This window comes from Primulina tabacum, chromosome 4, assembly GCF_025594145.1.
Source record: "Primulina tabacum isolate GXHZ01 chromosome 4, ASM2559414v2, whole genome shotgun sequence".
NCBI classification, from domain to species: domain Eukaryota; kingdom Viridiplantae; phylum Streptophyta; class Magnoliopsida; order Lamiales; family Gesneriaceae; genus Primulina; species Primulina tabacum.
Window position 1 is genome coordinate 7,991,302 of NC_134553.1, and position 24,076 is coordinate 8,015,377.

The 24,076-nt window shown below is 33.9% G+C and overlaps 1 protein-coding gene across 2 annotated transcripts; it reads left to right on the forward strand.

Annotated features, from left to right (window-relative positions):
* Positions 1-18,690: 18,690 nt before the first annotated feature.
* Positions 18,691-22,912, forward strand: LOC142542950 (protein Brevis radix-like 1). Of its 2 annotated transcripts, none has more exons than XM_075649885.1 (5): positions 18,691-18,819; positions 21,351-21,751; positions 21,969-22,098; positions 22,195-22,526; positions 22,602-22,912. In XM_075649885.1, the coding sequence occupies exons 1-5, from the start codon at positions 18,715-18,717 to the stop codon at positions 22,681-22,683; spliced, it is 1,050 nt and encodes a 349-aa protein (XP_075506000.1). In that variant the 5' UTR covers positions 18,691-18,714; the 3' UTR covers positions 22,684-22,912. The 2 variants fall into 2 exon arrangements, with proteins under 2 accessions (XP_075506000.1, XP_075506001.1); XM_075649886.1 differs by lacking the exon at positions 18,691-18,819 and adding an exon at positions 19,374-21,258 and having other exon boundaries at positions 21,309-21,751.
* Positions 22,913-24,076: the final 1,164 nt, after the last annotated feature.

Here is a 24,076-nt window from a genome sequence, read left to right on the forward strand (position 1 = left end):
TTTATTGAAAAATATAACGCATATCATAATTATACAATAAAACATTAGCATATGAGCACATAAAATATTTTACATTTCTATTCCATCAATATATTGATCATTTTCAGAGAAATCATGCATAAAATCTGCAGCATCAAAATGAGTTGAATCACTCAAATGGTCAATGTGTTCAGTGAAGTTGGTCTCCTTTACTTTTTCCTTTATTGATTCTTTATAGAGCTTATAAAGGTGTCCGGGGGATCGAAAAATACGAGACCAATGTCCTGGAGTGTCGTATCTAAAACAGGAACTTTCAAATCGTTTTGAGTGATTTTCATTTACACTAATGTTTTCATTATACCTTTTTAGTGGGTGGTTCGTGACACCCTTTTGAGATGAGTTATAGAAGTAACTATCTCGATTGTTTTCAAAATCACGGCCGCAACCATGACCACTTCCACGTCTACGTTCACGACCACGACCTCGATTTCGATCTCGACCAAAACCTTGTCGTTGAATTTGATTTTGGTTTTCATGTTTAAATTCATTTTTACTTACAACATTTACTTCCAGAAATGATGTTGATCCAGTAGGTCGGGACTGATGATTTCTTATTAACAGCTCGCTGTTCTTTTCCGCCACAAGAAGACATCCGATAAATTCAGAATATCTCGCAAATCCACGCACTCTATATTGTTATTGTAGAGTTATATTTGATGCATGAAAAGTGAAAAATGTTTTTCAAGCATTTTCGATTCCGTAACCTCATGTCCACAAAATTTTAATTGCGAGATTATTCGATATATTGCCGAGTTGTAATCATTTGCTTTCTTAAAAGTTTGAATCTTAACGTATTACATTCATTACAGACGCTCGGAAGTATAACTTCCCTTATATGTTCAAATCTTTCCTTTAATCCTTTCCATAAAGCAACATAATCTTTTTCAATAAGATATTCAAATTTTAATCCTTCATCAAGATGTCGACGTAAAAATATCATAGCTTTTTGATTTTTCTTGTGATGATGAGATATCATTTTCTTGAATGATCTCATTTAAACCCAATGACCCAAGATGCATTTCTACATCAAAAGTCCATGGCATAAAATTTTTTCCCGTAATATCGAGCGAAACAAATTCGAGCTTTGTCAAATTTGACATGGTGGTACTATATAATAACAATGCATTTTATTAGTTAAGTTTTAAATCTATTAATATGACAATACAACGTAACAGATAAATTATAAGTACAAGCATTCTTAAAAAAAAACGCGAGGTGGATATTCTCCGATAAATACAAGACTATTGAGTATAATAACCAAAATAATTATTCAAATAATCTTGAAAGAACCATATTTTTCTTCTTCGAAAATTTTGATGAAGAAAATTATAGGGAGGAATAATAAATTTGGAGTGATTGAATGTATTTGTAAAATCATATTTATAGGGTAAAAACTAGTCGTTTATGACCGTTACAAAATCTAGAAAAATAAATGTATGTGTTGGGTGCAATAATTGTCCCTGCTTGGTAGAACAATCGAACCGTGGTGCTTGAGCTGCTGTGCAGTTTAAAAGATTTGAGTTGCACCATTACCACTAGCTATAGTTTTTGGTAAAGCGGTAAGCACTCGGTCCTACAATTGGTATCAGAACCAAGGTCACGAGTTCGATTCTCATTGATTGCAAGGAGTGCAATTATTGGGAGAGAGATCGTTGGGTGCAATGATGTGCTGTCGTTGACCACCAAATTAATTCCTACCCTTTTAAATAAAAACGAGTGTAATGGTGAGTAGGGTCGAATCCACAAGGAACGGTAGATTTATTTCTTTTGATAATAAAAATAAAAAGGGGGGATTTGTTTTGATAATTACTAAATAAAATAATCTAAACTAAAATTACCAAGCAAGAAAGAATGTTGAATCTAGAATTGAAAATTAATCGACGAGAATAAATTGAAGAATTTAATACGAGAAAATGCTGATTCAAGGGGATTCTACCATTTAATTATCTCACTGTTCATCGGTTAACAATCATTTATTCAAGTTGTTCCAAGCAATTAACCTTAGAATAATAGGGATAGCCGCTAAAATTCTTGCGTTTTCCTAATTTAATTGACCAAACCCAGCATCCAGTCAAAACTTATCAATAATTAACTGGACACGATAGCGTTCCATATTAATTAAAAATAGCATTTTCGTTTTGTGAAAACAGTTAATCCTAAATCTAACAACCGAGATAGCTGCAATTGATAGATTGAGTTTCGTTGATTTATTTAGATTAAATATGCTATGATAGCACACACACCTAATCTATGGCTACGCATGTTCCAATCGTTCATGACAATTACGGATCACTGAATTCATGGTTAGCATTACAAAATCATACATCAAATTAAATTGTCAGATTAATTGACATACAACATTCATATAATTAAATCATAAATCAACGAATACTTGGGCGAACAAGAATAATAAATTAAAGTGCAAAAAAAATCTCACAGTGATAAAATTAAACAGTAGATTATCCTTTGAATCAGACTAAGAAAATTAGCCTAACATAGTTTGATTTACAATCTCCATAAAAATAAATAAATAAAATGAAGTACTAGAGTTGTTGGAGAAAATTGTGAGAAAATCTTGCCGCCTCCTTTTCTTTCTTCTGTTACGTGAGATTGTGTTGATTGGTGAATGAATTCTCTCTTGCCGCCTCTGTTCTTCTTTCACGTGAATAGTGAGTATGATTTGGGTCCAAAAAATAAATATAAAAAGCCCACTATCTCTTAATTAACCCTAAACATAAAATATAAAATAATAGATACTATTTTATTTAGATTTCCCCTGTTTGCAATTTTTGGCAGCTGAAGTATCGTCATAAGGCGTGGCCACACCTTATTCCAGGACTTCTTCTAGTTTGGGCATTCACTTTCAACTCTATCTTGGAAACTTCAAATGTGATAAACATCACCTTTTTAGCTCAAATTTGCTCCAAGACCGTAATAGTTCCTCCTACAATAAAATTACACAAAAATGTGTCAATTAAACATATCGGAGGTTAAAATAACGGGAAATATGAAAATAAAATATTAACTATTACTAGCCTATCATGCAATAATTGTCCCTGCTTGGTAGAGCGATCGAACCGTGATGTTTGAGCTGATGTGCGGTTTAAAAGATTTGAGTTGCACCATTACCACTAGCTATATCTTTTGATAAAGCGGTAAACATTCAGTCCTACAGTATGTATATTTAAATTTTATGGTAATAATATGATGTATATAATGTTAATCACGTTTAAATAATTATGTATATCACATCACATTATTATAATGAGGTGTCACAAATTCCTTTTATATAATAATGTGACATTACACACACACACATGTGTGTGTATAATTAATATATAGCACAATAAAAGTATATAAATAATGAAATAATCACATCACGTTATTATAATGAGGTGTCATAAATTTTTTTTATATTATAACATGATATTATTCAAATATATATATATATATATATATATATATATAATAATTAAACAGTAACACAATAAAAATATATAAGCATTGTAATAAATAATCACATCACTTTATTATAATGATGTGTCATAAACTCCTTTTATGTAATAACATGATATTATATATTAAATATGTACACAATAAAAATAAATAAACAGTAAAATAAATATTCTTACTTTTGAATATTGTTATTTTTTCTGTGTTTTCGAGCTATGAAAATATGGAGAATCTTTGAGTATCGTGCTGATAACGTGTTAAAAGTAAAAATTTACGGTAAAAAGTAAAAATCTCAAACTCACAAAATATATTAAACTGCACACTTTATAAAATTTTCTCCACTCACTTGTTTTTTCTTCACAAATTGAAATACATATTTATAGAATTTTTTTGGAAATAATACAAAAATAAATACATCAACATACATCATCACACACTAATTTTCAATATTCACAACTATTATTTTCAACATTCAATGATTTCAACTCTTATTTTCAACAAATAATAATATATAAAGAGTAACCATTTTTTATCTCTTAAATAGGATATATTGTTTTTTTAATATATATAATTATGGATTATTGATCTATAAAAAAAATATTTAATTATTTTGTACCTATATTTTTCAGTTATTTGTCCTCTCTGATTAACAATATATAAACAAATGCCACAGGGTCATAAACAATGGAAAATTATAAATTTGAGCATCCATTATTTATTCAGTAGAAATGTAGCACCCTTTTTTCATGTATTCAAGCCACTTAAATTTTCAAATTTATACACAATTGATCATCAACATGCAACAACCTTGTAATTGTTGATTAAGGCTATTGAAGTGAAACTTTTCAGATACTATACTCTCACTTCGTAAATAGAGATCAAACCAAGAGGTAAAGCACACAAAAAACTAGCAGAAACTTCCCTAGATTTCGAGCAACATTCATCAACAACATTTTGTCCATTTTTCGAGTATTCCAACAAGCATTCTTCCACAATTCTTTGTTGCTTCAAGTTTTCGGCAAGTAGGCTTTTCGTTTTAAAAGAATGTGTATGCGTTTTAAAGTGAGCGAAAATGCTATGCTTCGATCTTTTTGTTATGTTGGATCTACGTTCATTCGTTTTATTTTGTTCCATGTTATGAATTTAAAGAAGACATTGATATGATTCGAGTTTGATGTGGTATATGATTTCTGAATTATAATATTATATGGCCCTGATGTGGGAAGTTATAATAATTGTTACGTGACATAATCTTTTAGAGAAATAACATATAGGAGATTGATTAGTAAACCATGAAAAATAAGATAAATTTCATTGTTATATGTCTAAGTTCTGTTCATGATAAATTTATGCTTCGTTATGTTGTGATTTTTCGAAAATCACTTGTATGAGTATATATAATTGTTATTTATTTGTGTTGGATCAACCCACACTAGTTAAGTGTTTCACAAAATATTCACATTTTAATTCCCACCTCAGATAAGAATGAATATCGGTTAGATGAAGATGAACAAAATATGTTTTGGGTTAGTTATGAAGATTGATCTCGAAGTTTATACACTTGTTCTAGTTTTTTTTTCCATTCTCTTTCAATTATTAACGCTTCCGCAATTTATTTTGTTTTTGCATTGTAAATACAATGATGATTAAGGAACGTACTAAATTTTGGCTACTTGATATACTACAAGACTTATTATTTTCAATATTAAGATACGCTCCAACTACAAGGTGTGACATTCTTCCTAGTTATATGATGAAAATTTAGCTTCTAGATTATATAGAAGATTTGATTCGAAATCCGTCCACTTGTAACCTATGACTTTAACTTATTTTAGGTGGGTTAATTGATTTTGTTGAGGGCTTATAGCACGTTTGGTAGTCACATCTTAAGTTTGTGATGATATCTCGATTTCTAAACAGTATTTAAAATTCAATTAAATTATATTTAGATTGATGGTTTTGAAGTCAATGATAACAAATTCATTGGTTTGTACAAATCTAAAATAGTTAATTTTTTTAAGAGTAGATCTCTTGTGAGACAGTTTCATGAATTTTTATCTATGAGACGGGTCAATCCTACCGATATTCACAATAAAAAGTAATACTCTTAGTATAAAAAAGTAATTTTTTTCATGGATGGCCCAAATAAGATATTTGTCTCTAAAAATACGACCTGTGAGACCGTCTCACACAAGTTTTTGTTTTTGTTTTTATAATAATTGAAATTCATTCCAACGCGAAGTCATGTCAAAACCAACTATCTTATCTTTTAATTAAGGCAAAAACTTGTGTGAGACGGTCTCACTGGTCGTATTTTATAAGACTGATCTCTTATTTGGATTATCCATGAAAAATATTAATTTTTATGCTAAGAATATTACTTTTTACTGTAAATATCGGTAGGGTTGACATGTCTCGCATATAAAGATTCGTGAGACCGTCTCAAAAAAAATTATTGTTTAATTAAAGTCTGATTCAATTTCGTACATTAATTCTTCCGCGGCGTCAACGCCAATAAATCGCTATATGTATTAACCCCTGCTGCGTGGCGGCTTGCAACTGCAAATGGTGGAAAGTGGAAACCCAGAACAATATTTGATACAATTTTATTTAAATAAATTGCCACGCTATTATCCTAATTGGGTTGGACCGCTGAAGCCCATTAAATCTTGGCCCGTATTACTAGGCTGGAACAGGTGACTCCCGAATTATATCTTATCGGGCCAGAAGTTTGCATCATGCCAGTCCATGAGAGCTTTCGAATTATCTAAATATATAGATATTCGATCCGACTTCACTCATGAAAAAAATGATATTTTTTGTTAAAAATATTACTTTTCATAATAAATATGTATTGAGTCGATTCGTTCAATAATGTAGACCAATAAACCCGTTTCACAAGAAACCAACTCTTAAATTTTTTGCACTTTGGCACATATAACCCCTTTTACTAATTTTTTCTGTAATTTGAAAGTGAAATTTACTATATCGATAACCAAAAAATTTCAATGAAGTAATGGGTAATTACCAAGTATTATGTTGCTTGTCTAGTTTGCATTCACACCATTTAATTGTTTGAATGAATTTGCATTCCTATGTATTTTAAATTCATCACTTTATTAATTGGAGAAAAACTTGTGTGAGACGATCTCACGAATCGTATTTATGTGAGATAAATCTCTTATTTGGATCATCCATGAAAAATATTATTTTTTTTTTTGCTGTGAAAAGAGTACTATTTTTTATTGTGAATATCAGTAGGGTTGACCCGTCTCACATATAAAGATTCGTGAGACCGTATCACAAAAGACCTATTCTATTAATTTATATAAATATAAGGATAGTTGTGATATATTTGAAATAAATTAGTGTCATTTAAAATTTAAATTTCGAATTTATTCACAAACAAAATCTCTCCGTTCAAACAAAATCTCTGCATTCAGAACACAACTCTTAGTGGCACAAAATTTGAAGTCACGTAGAAAGGAAAACATTATAAAATTATAGGAAAATTCTATTAAAATCAGCCTCCCTCCTCCATAACCAAGCTCTTTTTTTTGCAATTCTTGGGGCATCTCCAACCGTCTTCCATAATGGAGGATCCTTCGTTATGGAGGATGAAATCTTCTCCAACCGTACTCTATTTGTTTCCTCCATTTTAGAGTATGCAACAGTGATCCTCTATTTATGGAGTATCACTGTTCATATAGAGGATTGAAAAGGGGTGAAAAATAATTACAAAATAGATATTTTAAAAATTGCCATATAGTCCTTTTGAAAATTAATAAGCGAATTACATGTAGTTGTGTCATGTTTAGCGAATTAATTAAGTTTAGTTAAATAATATATTATGAAATTAATTAATTATATGTGTGTATGTGTTCGAAAATGAAATAAATTAAAAAAAATTATTTGGTAATATTTAGAGGATATGAGTTGAAAATGAAATAAATTAAAGAAATAGAGTATTTGGTAATATTTAGAGGATATGAGTTGGAGATGGTGTTTGAAAATAGAGATCATGGATCTCTATTTTGGAAGATAGAGGATGAAAAATAGAGGATATGGATTGGAGATGGCTTAGTGGCACAAAATTTGAAGTCAGGTAGAAAGGGAAAGTACATGTAATATTAAAAGCCATAAAACCAACTTAGGGAATAAGGAAAGAATTGTAACTGAGGTTTGGGTCTAGATTCATTGATTTAAACCAATGTAAAATTATACGGTTTTATTAAAAACACGTGATCTACTATGACCACCGGAATTATATAAAAGAAATGGATTTCGAGTAGTTTTATTGTTTAAAATTAAATAATAGATAAAATCTTAAATTGATATATAATTTTTTTACACATTAGTAATACAAATTAGAATGAATTTCAAGTTCACCCGATCATATTAACATGATATACTATATAAATATGTAAGAGATGAATATGAAATTTATGGTCTTAGTTATCTAAAAGACAAAAATACATTTGAAATTCACCAACATTCCGAAGGTTAAATTGAAATATATAAATGTTAGCTTTTAACCACCAACATCCCGAAGGTTAAATTAAAGTTAAAACTTGGCACTTTGCTTTTTCATGGTTTTCTTTCCTAACTTTTATGCCTTCATTCAACTTGAGATTTTGTGGGTCTTTGTTTAGTTGGGTACTATGGAATAAGGGATCGTGTGATCTTCAAAATTGCTCTTTGATTTGATCCGAGTAAATCGGGTGAGCTGGGTCGGACAATTTACTTGATTGAGGGTAAAAGTGATGAGAGATGAGAGCACATCAATTTGTGTTCAAACCAGAGGCTTTTCTCCCTAAAAAATCATGTGCTGACCTGCAAACACGAAGATAATCACATGAATGGAATCCAGCGAGGTGTCCGACGTGAGCACCCCGATGTTAAAGTCAGCAGATGAACGAGGAGAACCAATGTAGCAAAGAGAATACTATGTCAATGGTGTACGAAATTCTAGAGAGTAAATGATATAGGCAATATATATGTGAATGAATCTCTAAATGTTAAGTAAACTTGATATTTATAGCAAGAAAGTCAATTATGACCTTGTTTTTAGTGGATACTTACTAATCATGAAAATATGTTGCCTATAGCCTATTTTCTGACACCAAATTTTCTGGCACGCCAAGCTGTACTTTTCGCCCTATCAAATCCATATGATTTTGATGGTAATGATTACTAAAAAAAAGTATCACATGCTTATGCACTCGAGTGCGGTGCTATTATCGAGATAACCTGGGTAGAAAGCCATCACCCGAGAACTCGTCTGAAATCCCGAGCTTCTGGTAGCCTCAGAAGATGATTTTGCTCGGCTGTTATCGGATTGACTCAAAACTTTTCGTAACCTGATCTGTGACCCGAGATCATTCAAAACCCCTGACCCGAGCCTCCCCGAGGGTATCACTCTTCTTCGGACAAACCAAACAAGTGCTAGATGCAATAATTGTCTTTACTATGAGAGTGATTGATTGTGGCGCTTGAGCTATTATATAGTTTAAAAAGATTTGAGTTGTACTACTTACCATCAAATATAACTTTTGGTAAAACGGTAAACGCTCAGTCTTATAATTAGTATCCGATTCAATGTCATATGTTAGATTCTCATTGATTACAATGAGTACAATTATTGAAAAAAAACCATTAAGAGCAATAACTGTCTATACTAGGAGAGTAATGTGAACGTAACACTTGAGCTGCTATACAATTTAAAAAGATTTGAGTTGTATCATTATCACCAGCGACAAGCACTTGGTACTACAAATTTAAAAAAAATATATATTCTTAGTTGTCCAAATGAGCTAAAACTACAAAGAACAGGACAATGTGCCTTGCCTTAGTAGATATAAGAGAGGAAACCATGGAAGTCTTTCTTGAACCACTTCAATGTACTTTTGAAAATCGATATAATCCGACAAATACCAAGCCAAGCTCGCTCGATAGTCGTTGATAAGGACTCGATATCAGCGACTCGATATCCACTCTATAATAAGCAAAGCGCGTTGCGCGTTGAAAGTAAGGTGCCACTGTCCCGAGAGACCAAGCTTTCGGTTCGTGCCCGTTTACTTATTTATTTATTTTATTACTATTTTGTGTTCGTTTAATTTGAGTTTGTGGCATTGCTGAAAACTTGGGTTTGTATCAAAATTAATTTAACATTGACAAAATGACATTTGGTGAGAATGAACCAATGTTCCATCAGATCTTACATTCATTACCCAATCAATTTTGAATTAAAGGCCGCTGCCTCTAGTTAACCCTACACCATGGACCCATATGCACTTACCCAATGGGAAAACTAGCTACTACCAAAGTAACATTACCCAATTTTTTAATTTTCTTTACATGGAAGTCAAAATAATTTTTAAACAATATACATGATTTTTTTAAAATAATACATTTTTTTTTTCATTTTATTCAAATATATCTGATTAAATGTACTTACAATTATATAAAAACTGAGTTTCATAAAAATGATTTGCATTGATTTTACTTTTCTACACTACAAGAAAAATATCGTAATTATTTTATTAATAATTTACTTTGCTAATTAACACAATAGGGATGCTTTATTTATTTAGTTTTTAAATATTTAGTTACGTGCCAAAATTCAATCCACTCAATTTTCACACCATCGGGGAAGCCCGTTTGGCAAATGGGAATAAGAAACAAATAAAGAAAAAAGGAGGACTCGAGAACTAATAAGAAAGTTGCTTCGTAGACTGATTGATTTGAAATTCGCAACCAAACAGGTCCGTAGATATTAGATTGGAAAGATGTGAAGAAAGCTTGGAGCGAGCTAATGGAGGGATGGCGGCTAATGGCTTTTTCGATCTTGACTGTGCTTTTCTCGATTGTTTTTGAGATCTCTCAAGTCACTCACTTTTTTTTATTTATTTTAGGTTCACACACCATGTGTGAGTTATATTTTAAATTGAGTGTGACTGGATTGAGAGATTTGAAGCCGTGAATAAATTTCAAAATTTATTTGATTGCTTGAACGAGTTTATGTTGAGTGAATTTTCAAATACATCTTTTTACCGTTAATTGGTATACGTAGATGTAATAGTGACCGTGATGGATTTGTAATACATGTAAGATAGTGTTGTTTCAAATTCGTTCTTTAAATCTCTTCAAATCAGATTCATATACTCAAATCAAATTCATATATATTTTTTAAATCTATTAATACTTTTGTCGACCAGTTCTGGTGATACCCCCGAATCAGAGTCAATATGCATAGAACCTTCTTCAGTAGCCGGGCATGGGGACGCCCGAGATATTTTCTTCCCGGGCAATCGAGCGTCCGGGCTCTCATGCAAACTCCCGGGAACTTCTACACGGGCTACCTCGAGAAGCGCACCACACTCGATTGTATCGAATATGGGCTATCTAATCTATCAGAATAGCATGGGTTTGGCGTGTTTTAGAAGTCATCAGAAGCAAAGGTATGGGCAACGACTTGCCATACTTAGCAGGTGGACACTGAAAACAAGGTAATGATGATATCTTCTCCTATAAATAGCAGATAAATTTCTCATTTATAGATTCTGGAATTTTGTATCTTCAAGCATTCACATAAATTCGTACATATATTGCCCTTATCTTCAACCTACTGACTTAAGCATCGGATTGGATACGCTGGACACTCCTCCGGCGCCCATTCGAGAGTTACTTTACATGTTTGCAGGTTACAGTTGAAGCATTTATCCTTGCTCAAATTTCCTAACCATAAAATTATCCTCATCATTCGATGGATTGCCTACGTATCTCATACCCGATTCACCCGGATATCATCAAGTTCAATCATGATCTAATAATTTTTTTTGAATCATTAGTGGACAGGAGCCAATTAACCAAACTACCAAACACACCAAATCAAATGTTGTATTTAGATCAATTCACCCCAATGATTTTGTTGTAAACTGAAATTTGTTTATCTCCACGCACTACTTTTAAATGATACCAAATATGTTGAGACGGACAAAAGACACAAAATTCATAGCTTGAATTAGAAATTTTGAGAGGATGCATGCATGTCTCGATATTCCGAACATATTTAATTATTTGCTTAAAGATATATCATTAATTAGACCAAAGAATAAAGTTGAAAGAAGACATCCCACAACTCTAGTTAAAAAGCTACTAAAGAATATGTTCTTGCCCACATCGATCTCTCCATTGTTATTACATCGAATAAACATGCATAATTTGGTAACAGCCGTGAATTGGGAGATCCTTTCTAATTTGAATACGAAACAAATTACACCGAGTTCGAGTTCATGTTTTCGACAGGGATAATTCGCCTTCATCGGATGTTTTAAGCTCAATCGTGTGTTTAATTTGAAACCAGAATACAGCTAGCTACATATGCATATAATCATAAAGTGATATTGGAAACATTGTCTGTGTGGGAATATGATTAAAGTACGTCGACAGAATATTTTTTAGAAAATATAAAAAAAAACTTTGTTAATTCTATTTATATATATATATATATATATCCGTGGATTATATTATCGATGCTCTACTTACAAGGTAAGACAAGAGCGTACTACGTACGTAAGAATCGAGGGGCCTGCATGTTTTGTTTTCAGAATCTTTCCTATTTGTGTGTGTGTGTATATATATTTGATATACTAGTTATAGTTATTCATTGTGCTCTTTTCATATTTATCAACGAGATAACACACATTTATTGAATGTAACAAAGTATATCCAAATTATACGTCAAATATATGAGTATCACCTCATTTGTGGAGACAGAAACACAGAAATGAATACAATAAATAATCAACATATCAAAACTATATATATACATATATATATACAGTTTTGATATCCTGCACACCTACCGTGCACACCTTTGTGAGCACCGATGAGGTGTCATTCTCCCCATTGGATGTGATGAAATATAGAAAAATTGTCCATCCAATGGGCGAGTGACACCTCATCGGTGCTCACAAAGGTGTGCACGGTAGGTGTGCATGATATCAAAATTGTATATATATATACATATATATATATATATGAGATGGACACATGCATGCATGGCTTGCCATGTTCGAATTTGTCTTTTGCTTGCACATTCGTCAAAAACTGGACAGGAACAAAAGAGGCACTCTCTGGTCATCTCATACATACATATATTGGGATATATATATATATATATATATAAGTAAATAAATTTATTTATATATTAAAAGAGTCTATACAAACACAATATTGGGCATATTCAAGAAAAACAAAAGTTCCAAACATGAGAATTAAGCATGCTAGCTGGTCTATAGAGAATGTTAAATATGAACGATATATATTTGAAATAACATTCATATCGAGTGCATTTCAAATTCATCATAATTATTATTGTATCTATATAGATCAACAAGAGATAAACTTGAAATTTACCCAACATAAAGTCATTCAACTTGATCTGAAGATTACATCCGGTGCTACTTAACATTGAAAACGAGACGATTTGGCGAAAGATTATTTCTTATCCAAAACCAAACTATATCTTCTTTTTTCCAGGGGAAAACAACCTATTTTTACTCTAACATTGATTATTATTTTTATTTGGAAGATAGTCTAACATTGATTCAAGCAAGATGTAGACACACAAATTCAAGCTAGCTTACTATCGGTTCGGTCGACCCTACCCCTGCGGGCACTGCCTGCAGGGGTCGATCCAACGGCTCGAATTTTTTCGAGCCAATTTTTTTTTTTTTTTACAGGAAGGTGGGCCCGGATCACTCATGTGGAGTGATCCGGACCGTTCGTAGGTTGAAACAAACCCTTACTATCCATGCCAGAGAATCTAAGTAGAGATTCTTACGTGCAAGGAGTGTAATTACTATCTAGCTGAGAAATTCAATTCATTCGTCGATTATTTAATTTTTCACTGAAAATAATTCAAATATGATTCTATTTTAGAAGCATGCTAAATCTAAATAAAAATATAATTAACACGTGACGACGCAATATATAATATTAAAATAAAATATTTTAATTCAAAACGAGGATTGATATTGATTACTCCATAGGTCAACGAGCTTGAGAACTCGAACGAACACGTTAGAGTCGAGCATTTTTTTACATTTGGTATTTAGTCATTTTCGAAAAGTCTTAATTTGTGAACGTTCTTTGTTTAGTTGACTAATAATTCGATTTCGAGCTGCACCGTTTAAAAAAAAAATCCCATATTTACCAATTAATTAATGGACATAAAACGAAAAAAGTAAGGGATTACCTATTAGAAAATTTATAATAAAATATAAAAATAATGTGAAATTTTTCGTTTCTACGGATAAATGAAAATAATTGTAGGACCATAGGTCGGAAGGTAGACATCTGACAAAAGTTTTTTTCAGGTGTAATAAAGCATATAATCTAGGGAGACAAAAACTAACACTTCATTATAATTTCAATTTAAAGTTTTTTATGAAACTTTTGTACATTTACAATCTTTATTGAATGATTTCTAATATTTGGGTTAAAAAACTGATAGTGAAGGATCGGTTAATATTTCGTTAAAAAAACTAATCGATTTTATATCTTGTATAACTGAAAATTACATGAGATCAATTTGAGCTTATATCAGTTCAGTTATGGATAGAATTGAACCGATATCAACTGAACTAATCAATCAGTTAAAACAAAAACAAGTAGTTAAACAGAAATAACACAATATATGTTTATGGATGTTCGGAGACTTCAAGTGTTCCTACGTCACTCCTTCTACCTCCTCGGGTAGGATACACTAGAAGACTTTGATTAATTCGACAAGTGTAATAACTCACCTAGCTTAGGACTTACGCACTGCCTAACTGAACTCTTAGTCTAGACTTAGGGCATCACCTTTCAGCCAACACTTGTTTAACTTCTGTGTGTCAAAGACTACATACACATGTTTTACTTTTGTGTGCAAGACGATATTTGAGTGGCGGTGGTGTGTGTGTGAGAGAACTGATTTCTAAAAACTACCCGAAAGTGTTCTCACACACTGAGGAAAAATATGCTTTTAAACTAAGCTGATATAACTTTGGAGAGTTTATTCAACTGGGCTGATTGCTTCTTTGTAAGCTGATATACGATATGTGTGCCCTCTCTTTTCTATCTTGTTTTTGCACCACGCTAATGTTAATGGTCTTGGTCTGCATTTATAGCAGCAATCCACAACAAAATATGTCTTCAACCACACTCAAAAGACAACGATTTTTTTGAAAAACCATTGTCTTGTACTTTTTAACAACGATTTTAGTGAAAACCGTTGTTAAAAAACATTTTTTTAAGCACAAAACAACGGTTTTAGACTCCAAAAACACGCTAAAAGACAACAGTTTTATAAAACCGTTGTCTTTTAGCGTTTTTTTGGGGTCAAAGACAACGATTTATAAAATCGTTGTCTATCAGCGTGTTTTTTGGACAAACGACAATGGTTTTAGTGAACCGTTGTGGATTAACGTGTTTTTTTTTTTGGAAGAAACGATAACGATTTTAGTGAACCGTGGTTAAAATAACGACGATTTAAACAAAACTCGTCGCTGTTTCGTTAATAGCAACGGTTTTTGAACCGTCACTAATTTAAAATTGCAATAGTTTTATTAAACCGTCGCAGATTTTAAAATAGCGACGGTTTAATTTATTGTTAAACGATTTTTATTAAAACCGTCTCAATTTTTAAAATAACGAAGGTTTAAATATTGGCGACAGTCTTTAATAAAACCGTCGAAAATTTTAAAATAGCGACGGTTTTTGTGAAACCGTCACTAATTTATTGTTAAACGGTTTTTATTAAAACCGTCGCAATTTTTAAAATAGCGACTGTTTAAATATTGGCGACAGTCTTTACTTAACTGTCTCTATAATAGCGACGCTTTTTGCTAGCGACGGTTTAATTAACAAACCGTCGATAATAGTGACTGTTCTACCAAAAACGTCGCAAATTGTCTATAAATACTCGTATTTTCGGTCCATTTTCCTCCACACCGTCCACATCTACGATACATTTTCATCTCTTGTACGATTTTAGTTTCAATTTAGTGTAAGTTTTTTCGCTTCAATTCTTGTTAAATTTCTAAATGTTAGTTAAGATTATGAATTTTATTAGCTTAAAAAGATAGGAAGCTTTTTTTGTTAGATTTATTAAATTATAAAAACTAATTTTTTTATTTTACTTAAAAAATTAACGACGGATTATGTCTAAACCATCGCTAATTAGCGAATTAGACCGTCGCTAATAACTTAAACTGTCATTAATTTTAGCGACGGCTTAGACAAAAACCGTCGCTAATTAGAGATACGACAACGGTTTAAAACCGTTGTCGTAGAACACTTTCAACAATACTGTCAATTACAACAATTTTAAATGGCCTACAACAACAGATTTTATCCGTTGTCGTTTAGCGTTTTTGTTGTAGGATCTCACAGAATGAGGGAAAATATGCTTATAAATTAAGCTGATATAACTTTGGAGAGTTCATTCAACTGAGCTGATTGCTTCTTTGTAAGCTGATATACGATATGTGTGCCCTCTCTTTTCTATCTTGTTTTTGCACCATGCTAATGTTGATGGGCTTGGTCTGTATTTATAGCAACAATGCGACCGTACATCAAGACTCATCACATGTGATCGTTGCAGCTTGAATGCGTTCCTTGAAATTTGCGTCTCGACTTTTCCGACAGCCATTCTGAAACATTTTGTCTATAAGCTTTGCTGCAACGTCCATTATTGTACTATTGATAGTACTGTTGCTTTTCCCTAATGCGCGCAGCTGGATTTCACTTTTGATAAGCTTGTCCTGTTATGCAAACTGATTGATTCCAAACTGATGCTTTCAACTAGTCAGTTGAACTGGTCTTGAACTGGTGAGGTGAAATCAGTTGACTCGTCAGCTGAACTGATTTTATTGATTCAATTGAACTGGTCAGTTGGATTCTTCATAAGTTGAACACTTTATCAGCTAGTCAGGCTTCTGAAGGTCTTTTAGTGAACCACCTATCAACTGGACAATCAGTTGAACTGCTTTTGATACTTCAATTGTACTGGTTCAGTTTGAGCGATCAGTTGGCGCTTTCAGTTTGCGTCTCGATAGCTTCGATTTTGACTTGGCAACTGATCAATTCGAAGCCTGATCAATTTCAGCTTCATGCGCACTTAGGTAAATCATTAGCAACAAAATAACAAATTTTGTTAATATCAAAATTAAGATTGCAAACATAAAATGTTCCAACAAATAATTTGATAAAAAAAAGCAAAAAAAAAAACACAATGATTTCGACTATAATAAAAAAGAAACAATTTAAACAACTCTTACATATAATTATCTGCGCTTCATGTTAATTTATTGTTAATTTTTACATATGCAAGTATAACAGACGATCAGATGTCTTATGAGATAGTCTCATAAATTTTTATTAGTGAAATTGATCAACCATATTTATATTTATAATAAAAAATAATATTTTTGACATAAAAAAATAATATTTTTAATAAATAATCAAAAAAAAAACATTATTTCATGAAACTTATTGATAAGAATGGACATAAAACATGGGAACGTACATGCGCCCAACACAGATTGCCTCACGAAACAGGTGGGCCCCAATTGCCACCCGGTTAGCACAAACGTCCGATTTAAAGGACCCCACCCAATTATTCTGTCTCCGCGTACAACTTCCGAACCAGGGTGTACAACTTTGATGCAGTGTTTTGGTGTTCTAATTTCCGTTAGATAACGACGGGATTTGACGGCGTCACTTTCCTATATAAATACCAAAACACAATCTCACACTTCGTTCTCCTTCCTTGTCTCCATTCTCGTTCTTGTTTCCATTTGTGCACCTGAGAACAAATATTTCCACACGTTTGTTCGTAATATATATCTATTTATGCAGGGAAAAAATATTCCCATTTTTCGAGCCACCCCCGCCGTTAACAGAGCCCCGAATCACCGCCGCATCCGCAGCCATGTGTCGCCGGAGAATATTTTTATTTATTGCAGATTCGTTGTAGCTGCATGAAGTACTGTTATTTGATTTTCCCGGAAGTGGGATTACCTTCTGTTTTTCCTCCTCCACGTTAACATGCTTGTAGCAGTAAAATTCAACAGATTATTGGTTTCTTTGCCACCACTGCAAGAATATTGATCCGATTCTTGAAGGGTTGGTTCTGTTTTTCTAAGGTAAGACTCTAGAAAGTTGGCGATATCAGAAAGTAATTTCGAAATTCTTGTTTAAGTTCTGACATCTTTTACTTGAATTTTCTACTGTGTTGATTAAGGTTGTGAAGAAATAGAGATTCCAGAGGAAAAGTGAATTATTATAAGGTCCGTATGTCAATATATGCTCACTTTGTTAAACTTTTGATTTCTTGAAAATCATTCAAACTTCAAAGAAATAAAATTCAAACTTTTCAGAAAATGATTTAATTGAATTGTCTCTCTGAGTTTTGAGGAAGCGCTTTCAAAACGGGACAAATTTCTGCAACCTATTACAACATTCAGTACTCATTTATTTGATTCCCAGTCGCTTTTCGACCATCTGGTCCCTTTTATTTAATAAAATTTAAATATTATTGGTTTGGAATTATTATTCAAGAAAAAGGACAAAGAATGATTGTGGTTCAAGCATAAAAGCGAAAGTAGGTGATTGCGCTTGAGTGTGATCAATAATTTTTTTTTCTTTCAGAAATTGGACAGAAAATCCATTTTTAGTTATTCTTTGTGTTCATTAAAGGGGGGAACATCAGACGCCACTTTGGAACTTTGTGTTCAATTATTGGTCCTTTATGTTTAACATGCAAACTACTATTAAATTATATTCCTAATTAACCATTCATTTATTTAGTTTAATGTTATGTGCAAGAGATTGAGTAGTACCCTTTAATTTATTCTCATATTTTGAGAATTTTGGACATGAAATCTTGAAATAATAATGTCTTATCAAAGTACTAATTTTAGACCAAGAAGGAAAAATAATGATTTCTGTACTCCATTAATTAATATTTTAGGAGGAGGAAAATATAGAGATCTAGTTGAAATCCAAAAACGTCAAAGAATTTGGAAAGATTTGAGCTTTGTTTTTCTGATATTAGTACAATGTAAATCATGGCAATATAGATGAAGTTGTTCACTTATTTCAATGAAATTTACGTAAATGAATGGATGGATTTACAGGTGGAAAAAACAAAAAACAAAAACAAAAGTTAAGATGCTGACATGTATCACTTGCTCAAAGCAAAGGGATGATGATGAAGAGGATGCCCCGCGTGGGACTCCCTCTACTAAAGACGCTGTCAAAAGTCTCACTACACAGGTTCTTCACTTCCACTTCTTTACCCAACATGTACATAGTTTTGTTGTATGGAAGATCTTGGATACGGTAGCGAGTGTTGAGATTATATCGCTAAAGTCGCATTATCGCCATTTTTCCATCAAATGATCTAAGAATGAGACATTGATTGATTGTATATGTTCACGTTCTACGAATAATATCACATATCAATATTAGATATCTGTCATTGAAAATGCCAAAAGGTGGCAAGATGAAAACATGAACTTAGCCATTCATTCCTGATCTATTACATTGCCCATTGGTGAGAAGGAGAGTTCCGGCAAATCATGGATCACTGTCCAAACAAGAAGGTTTAGTCCCATAATCCCGTTAATGTACGAGTGTTCTAGCGTTGGTCGCTTTTTTTTTATGTACGAATTTGGTCATGTGTTTACTTACTTTTGTCGCAACTCCAATTTTGGGGGCCACTCTAAGAAACTTTTGTGGGTCCAAGCGAAATTTGAATCTGAAACGTACTGTGCTGGTACGTACGTGTTTCTTGGTTCTAGACTTTTTTTGCCTTTATAAGACCTTGTTTTCGTTAAGAAATATGAGTGATTTCAATGGATGTGGGTTGCAAATACCATTTGAAATTTGAAAAGTGGACAAATTCTGCTCCTTTTTAGGATACACTTTGGTACCTGACTTGTTAGTTTGAAAATGGATAGATTAAAATCATTCCGGAACTCAAGGATGTAAAACTTCTCTTATCACGTAGGTAAATCGAACCGACCCAACCGATCGATTTGGAACAAATAACAACCAAATAATAACTATGTTTGCAGTTTGCACACCTTAAAGTCAGTTAGAAACTTTGCGCAAGATATGGAAGTTTTGAAAATTTAGGGAGGAGGAGCAATATTAGGCATATGTAATACATAAAAATAATTAAAATAAAGACAGATGATAATCCTGCCTGGCTCTCTATTTTTTCCCCCGCTGGTTGAAGGCGACTCTTCCAGTCACAGGAAATGGCTTAAAGAAACATGTGGGGTGTGTGTGACACATTTTTAGTGGCAAAGAAAATGACTTTAATTGAAGGGGACAATGTCACGCCACTCCTCGGATCATGTGTCCGAAAATCTTGATTGGTCCCATAATTTCTCTTGGCCCTACGCCAAACTTTTCTCTTTTGCAGCTTTCCATGCATTTTGATCATCCTTTGATACGAGGAATTCTAACTTGTAATAATATATATCATGGATTTTAAATTTTTTAGTGCTTTAACTTTATTGAATTGACCAGACTTCGTATTTAACGAAGCACATGAACTGAGCCAGGGTTCAAGTTCTTGGCTGGCTTTACCTTTATTTCTTTTCTTGTTTTCGGTAACAAGAATATATTTTTTATAACTAAGATTCATTTTGCTTGAAGGGTTCCTGCTTTAGTGGAACTAGAATGTCTTCATACAATATTGATTTTAAAAACATCGCATTAAAAATATTCTTGAGTTAACCGATAAATAACATCAAGATTCAAGACACACAGTCGGTGGTGTAACATAACAGTGTCATTCTGTACTTCAAATCTCAAAAGTTATTTGCTTTCGTACCAATCTTTGATCTTGAATCAACTACTCACAAGATACTATGAGAAACTGTGAATATTTTAATGGAATATATATATATATATACATATTTGTGGGGATCTTCAGAAAAGACAGGACATGAATACATATGCAAAAAACTGATCCTTGACGTGGTCTACACTGAATTCCTGCCCTCCAATACGTTAAAATTCTCGAGATCTGGAGTGGAGGAAAGATTTTATTTAGTTATTTCGAGAATTTTAATTTTAATCAATTCAAGGAACAGTTTTTGTAGACTCAGGAGTACTAGCGCAATCAAAAAATTAGATTTAATCAGATCTATCAGTTGCTTTGGACTTCACAAACCAGCTATTTAGCCTGTAATGTAAGTGTCAGTACTTTGTGCTGCAAAGCTGTGTGTTTATGGGACTAGCCAAATATGAACTGCTTTTCAAGCATATTTCTATGTCAAATCTGATGAAGTATTACTCATTTAATTCCAGGCTGCTACACTGTATAGTTTTCTTGGGGGCCCCGTGGCACAAGGGAACCCAAATTTGGTTGTTCAACAGTATAATGCAAAAGCTTTTGTCTTGTTTTCCGTACATTAGCATTATGAAATAAAAGTATCAGTTTCTATCTCTGTACCAAGTATCTTGAGGTTGGCATGACTGGGTTTCTTCAGAGAACTCGAGGTTTCAATCTAAATCGTCAAGATCATATGCATTTGACATGAACCATGTGAAGCAGTGAATTCAAAACTATACAAAAATTTAACCTCAATTAGAAATATATCAGACCAAAAGGTTGAATTTTTTAACCTCTACATGCTTGGAGAATGCATTTGACTAGAATCATTAGTTATTACACATGACTAGCCCGTTTACTCTGTGGTGAACGAGGGAATCCATCCGCATGTCTTGTTGTTTTCTTATTCGTTAAGTGGAGTGGCCTACCAAAGCTAAGGAAATTTTTTCATGATCAGATCAAGGATATGGCATTAAAAGTCTCAGGATCATCTTCGAAAGGTAAGCCAGGCCAAACAGATGATAATTTCAAGAGAGGACAAAGATCTTATTCCGATTTCGATACAATTTCTGAGGGGGTTCCATATGCATATGCCCAACCGGGAAGCTCAAGTTCGACACCAGCTTGGGATTTTACAAAATCAGGACATCGAGCTAAGAGACTTGATTCAACATTCACGGTATTTGGTGGCGACAGAAGCACCGGTGGACTAGAATCTTTCTCAGCTCGTGATGGAGAAATGGCACCCGAAAACGATAATGAACCGAAAGAATGGATGGCACAGGTGGAGCCTGGTGTTCAAATCACTTTTGTGTCACTCCCTCGAGGTGGGAATGATCTTAAACGAATCCGTTTCAAGTACGTATCGATTTAAAAGATTGTACAACTTTTGGAAACAATATATATAGTTATATATACCATTTGATATTTAGATATATCATTACTGCTGTAACATTCCAAATTGATTGCCACTTCACAACTTAAAATTGGACAACATAGGCAAATGGACGTTGATTTTAGTTTTATTTGAGTCTATATTAATACAAGATCGCGCCTGCTTAACATGTATCTGAAGCCGGGAGATGTTTGACAAATGGCAAGCTCAGAGATGGTGGGGCGAAAACTACGACAGGATAATGGAGTTGTACAATGTTCAGAAATTCAATCAGCAAGGTCTCAACACTCCAGGAAGATCTGAGGATGGAGTAAACTCACATTATCTTTTTCTTGAATTTTGCTCTTTTACTCTATAATGATACTGTAAATTAATATTTCAAACTCTTCACTTGCTATTATTGCAGAGAGACTCGACATATTCTAGGCTTGGAACGGCCTTAGAAAGCCCTCGAATGACTCCATCCTTGAACAGAGAGTGGACTCCTAGGTACAACCTCCAAGGCAGCAGCCAATATTACAATCCCGGATCGAGTGCTTACCCGAGCTGTGGCCCGAAAAGTGATATGTCTATGGAAACTTCAAGAATGACAACTTCTTCAAGAGACGAGGCTTCAGTTTCTATTAGCAATGCAAGTGACATTGAATCTGAGTGGATTGAAGAAGATGAACCTGGTGTTTATATTACTATCAGACAACTTGTTGATGGAACCAGAGAACTTCGTCGTGTCAGATTCAGGTAAGTAAGTTGTGAACTCATGAAATTCCAGAGTTGTAGGTTGAAATTGTCTGAATTTGAGTGGTTTTGTTGTAGCCGTGAAAAATTTGGAGAGGTGCACGCGAAACATTGGTGGGAAAGTAACCGTGACCGGATACAAGCTCAATATCTTTGCTAGTTAAGTCAGAGGCAAATCAACAGCGGAACAGATACATACAATCTTAACTTTAGAAGAATCAAATGTTGATTAAAAAAGTTATAGGCGGGTTTTTCTGTGTAACTAGTTGCTTCTTTTCAGGTGTTTTATGGGTTTTTTCCCAAGATTTTATTGAGGCAGTGCCCATTTTTTTCTTTTTTTTTCTTTCTGGTTTAATTGGTGCTGATGACAAAAGGTAGACATTAGATTTCATGGTTGATACCCCTGGGATGAACCCATCAAGATCCGGCCCAAACTTCCGGCCCATATCTAAGGCCCGCAGGTGAATGGCCCATGACAAGCCCATGTATTCTCCTATAAATACCAGGTTTGAGCGTATAATTAGGGATTCAATATATTATTTTCAGCAGCACCCTTAGCTGCTCCCCCCATACATCCTCAGTCACTGACTTGAGCGTCGGAGGGGCTACGCCAGGACACCCTCCTGGCCCCCTCCTAACGGTCTTCTTTGTGATTTCAGGCTCAAGGTAATTTCAAAACCTGCGTCTGGACTAGTGACCCTTGCTGGAATCGGACCCTGAATTTCCCGTGAGTATCACTTGGCGCCGTCTGTGGGAAAACTTGAGTTGAGACGTAGAGATGGTAGGCAGGAGAGGGAGTAGAAGAGCTACCTCAGCATCATCGCGTCCTCAGAGGGGACCAGAACAGTCTCATGCTGAGGCAAGGTAGGAACAACCCCATCAGGAGGCGAGAACAGAACAACCTCGTCAAGAGAACATGGTCGAGCAACCCCGTCCTAATGAAAATGTGGGGAACTTGACTTTGGAACAGTTGGGCCAATTTATCACCCGGACAGTGGATGAGGCAATGAAGAGGAATAAAGAGTCTATATTTGTAGAAGAGCAAGCCGCTCGCCAGGAGCAAGAGGAGAATGTGGAGGGCAGTCAGAGTAGGGGGGAGGAGACGCGACCCCTCCCAAGTGAAGAGAATCCGGAGATAGAGGAGATGTGGAAAGAAATACAAATGTTGAGGCAAGCAGTTGGGGAGCAGAGCGCCGACACCCAAGAGAGGAAGTCCTTTTTCACTAACCATTTTAGAAGAAGGGCTTCCTCCAAATTTTCGACAGTCGAATGTGGGAGAGTACGATGGACATACTGACCCCGAGGAACACTTGGGGAGGTTTGAGAATGCGTCTCTGTTGCACCAATATTCGGATGGAGTCAGGTGCAGGGTGTTTCTGGGCACGTTGGTGAGGTCAGCCCAGCAGTGGTTTAACACTTTGCAACCCAACTCTATACGTTCTTTTCAGGACTTCTCAGTTGCCTTCTTGCACCGATTTGCTAGCAGCAAGAGGCACCAGAAAAATTATTTGAGCATGTTCGTGATGAAACAGCAAGAGAATGAAACTTTGCGA

Coding starts and splice junctions, on each gene's coding strand:
- LOC142542950 (XM_075649885.1), top strand. CDS start 18,715: ATGCTGACATGTATCACTTGCTCAAAGCAAAGGGATGATGATGAAGAG. Junction 18,820..21,350: donor TCAAAAGTCTCACTACACAG/GTTCTTCACTTC, acceptor TTTCATGATCAG/ATCAAGGATATGGCATTAAA. Junction 22,527..22,601: donor CTTCGTCGTGTCAGATTCAG/GTAAGTAAGTTG, acceptor GTTTTGTTGTAG/CCGTGAAAAATTTGGAGAGG.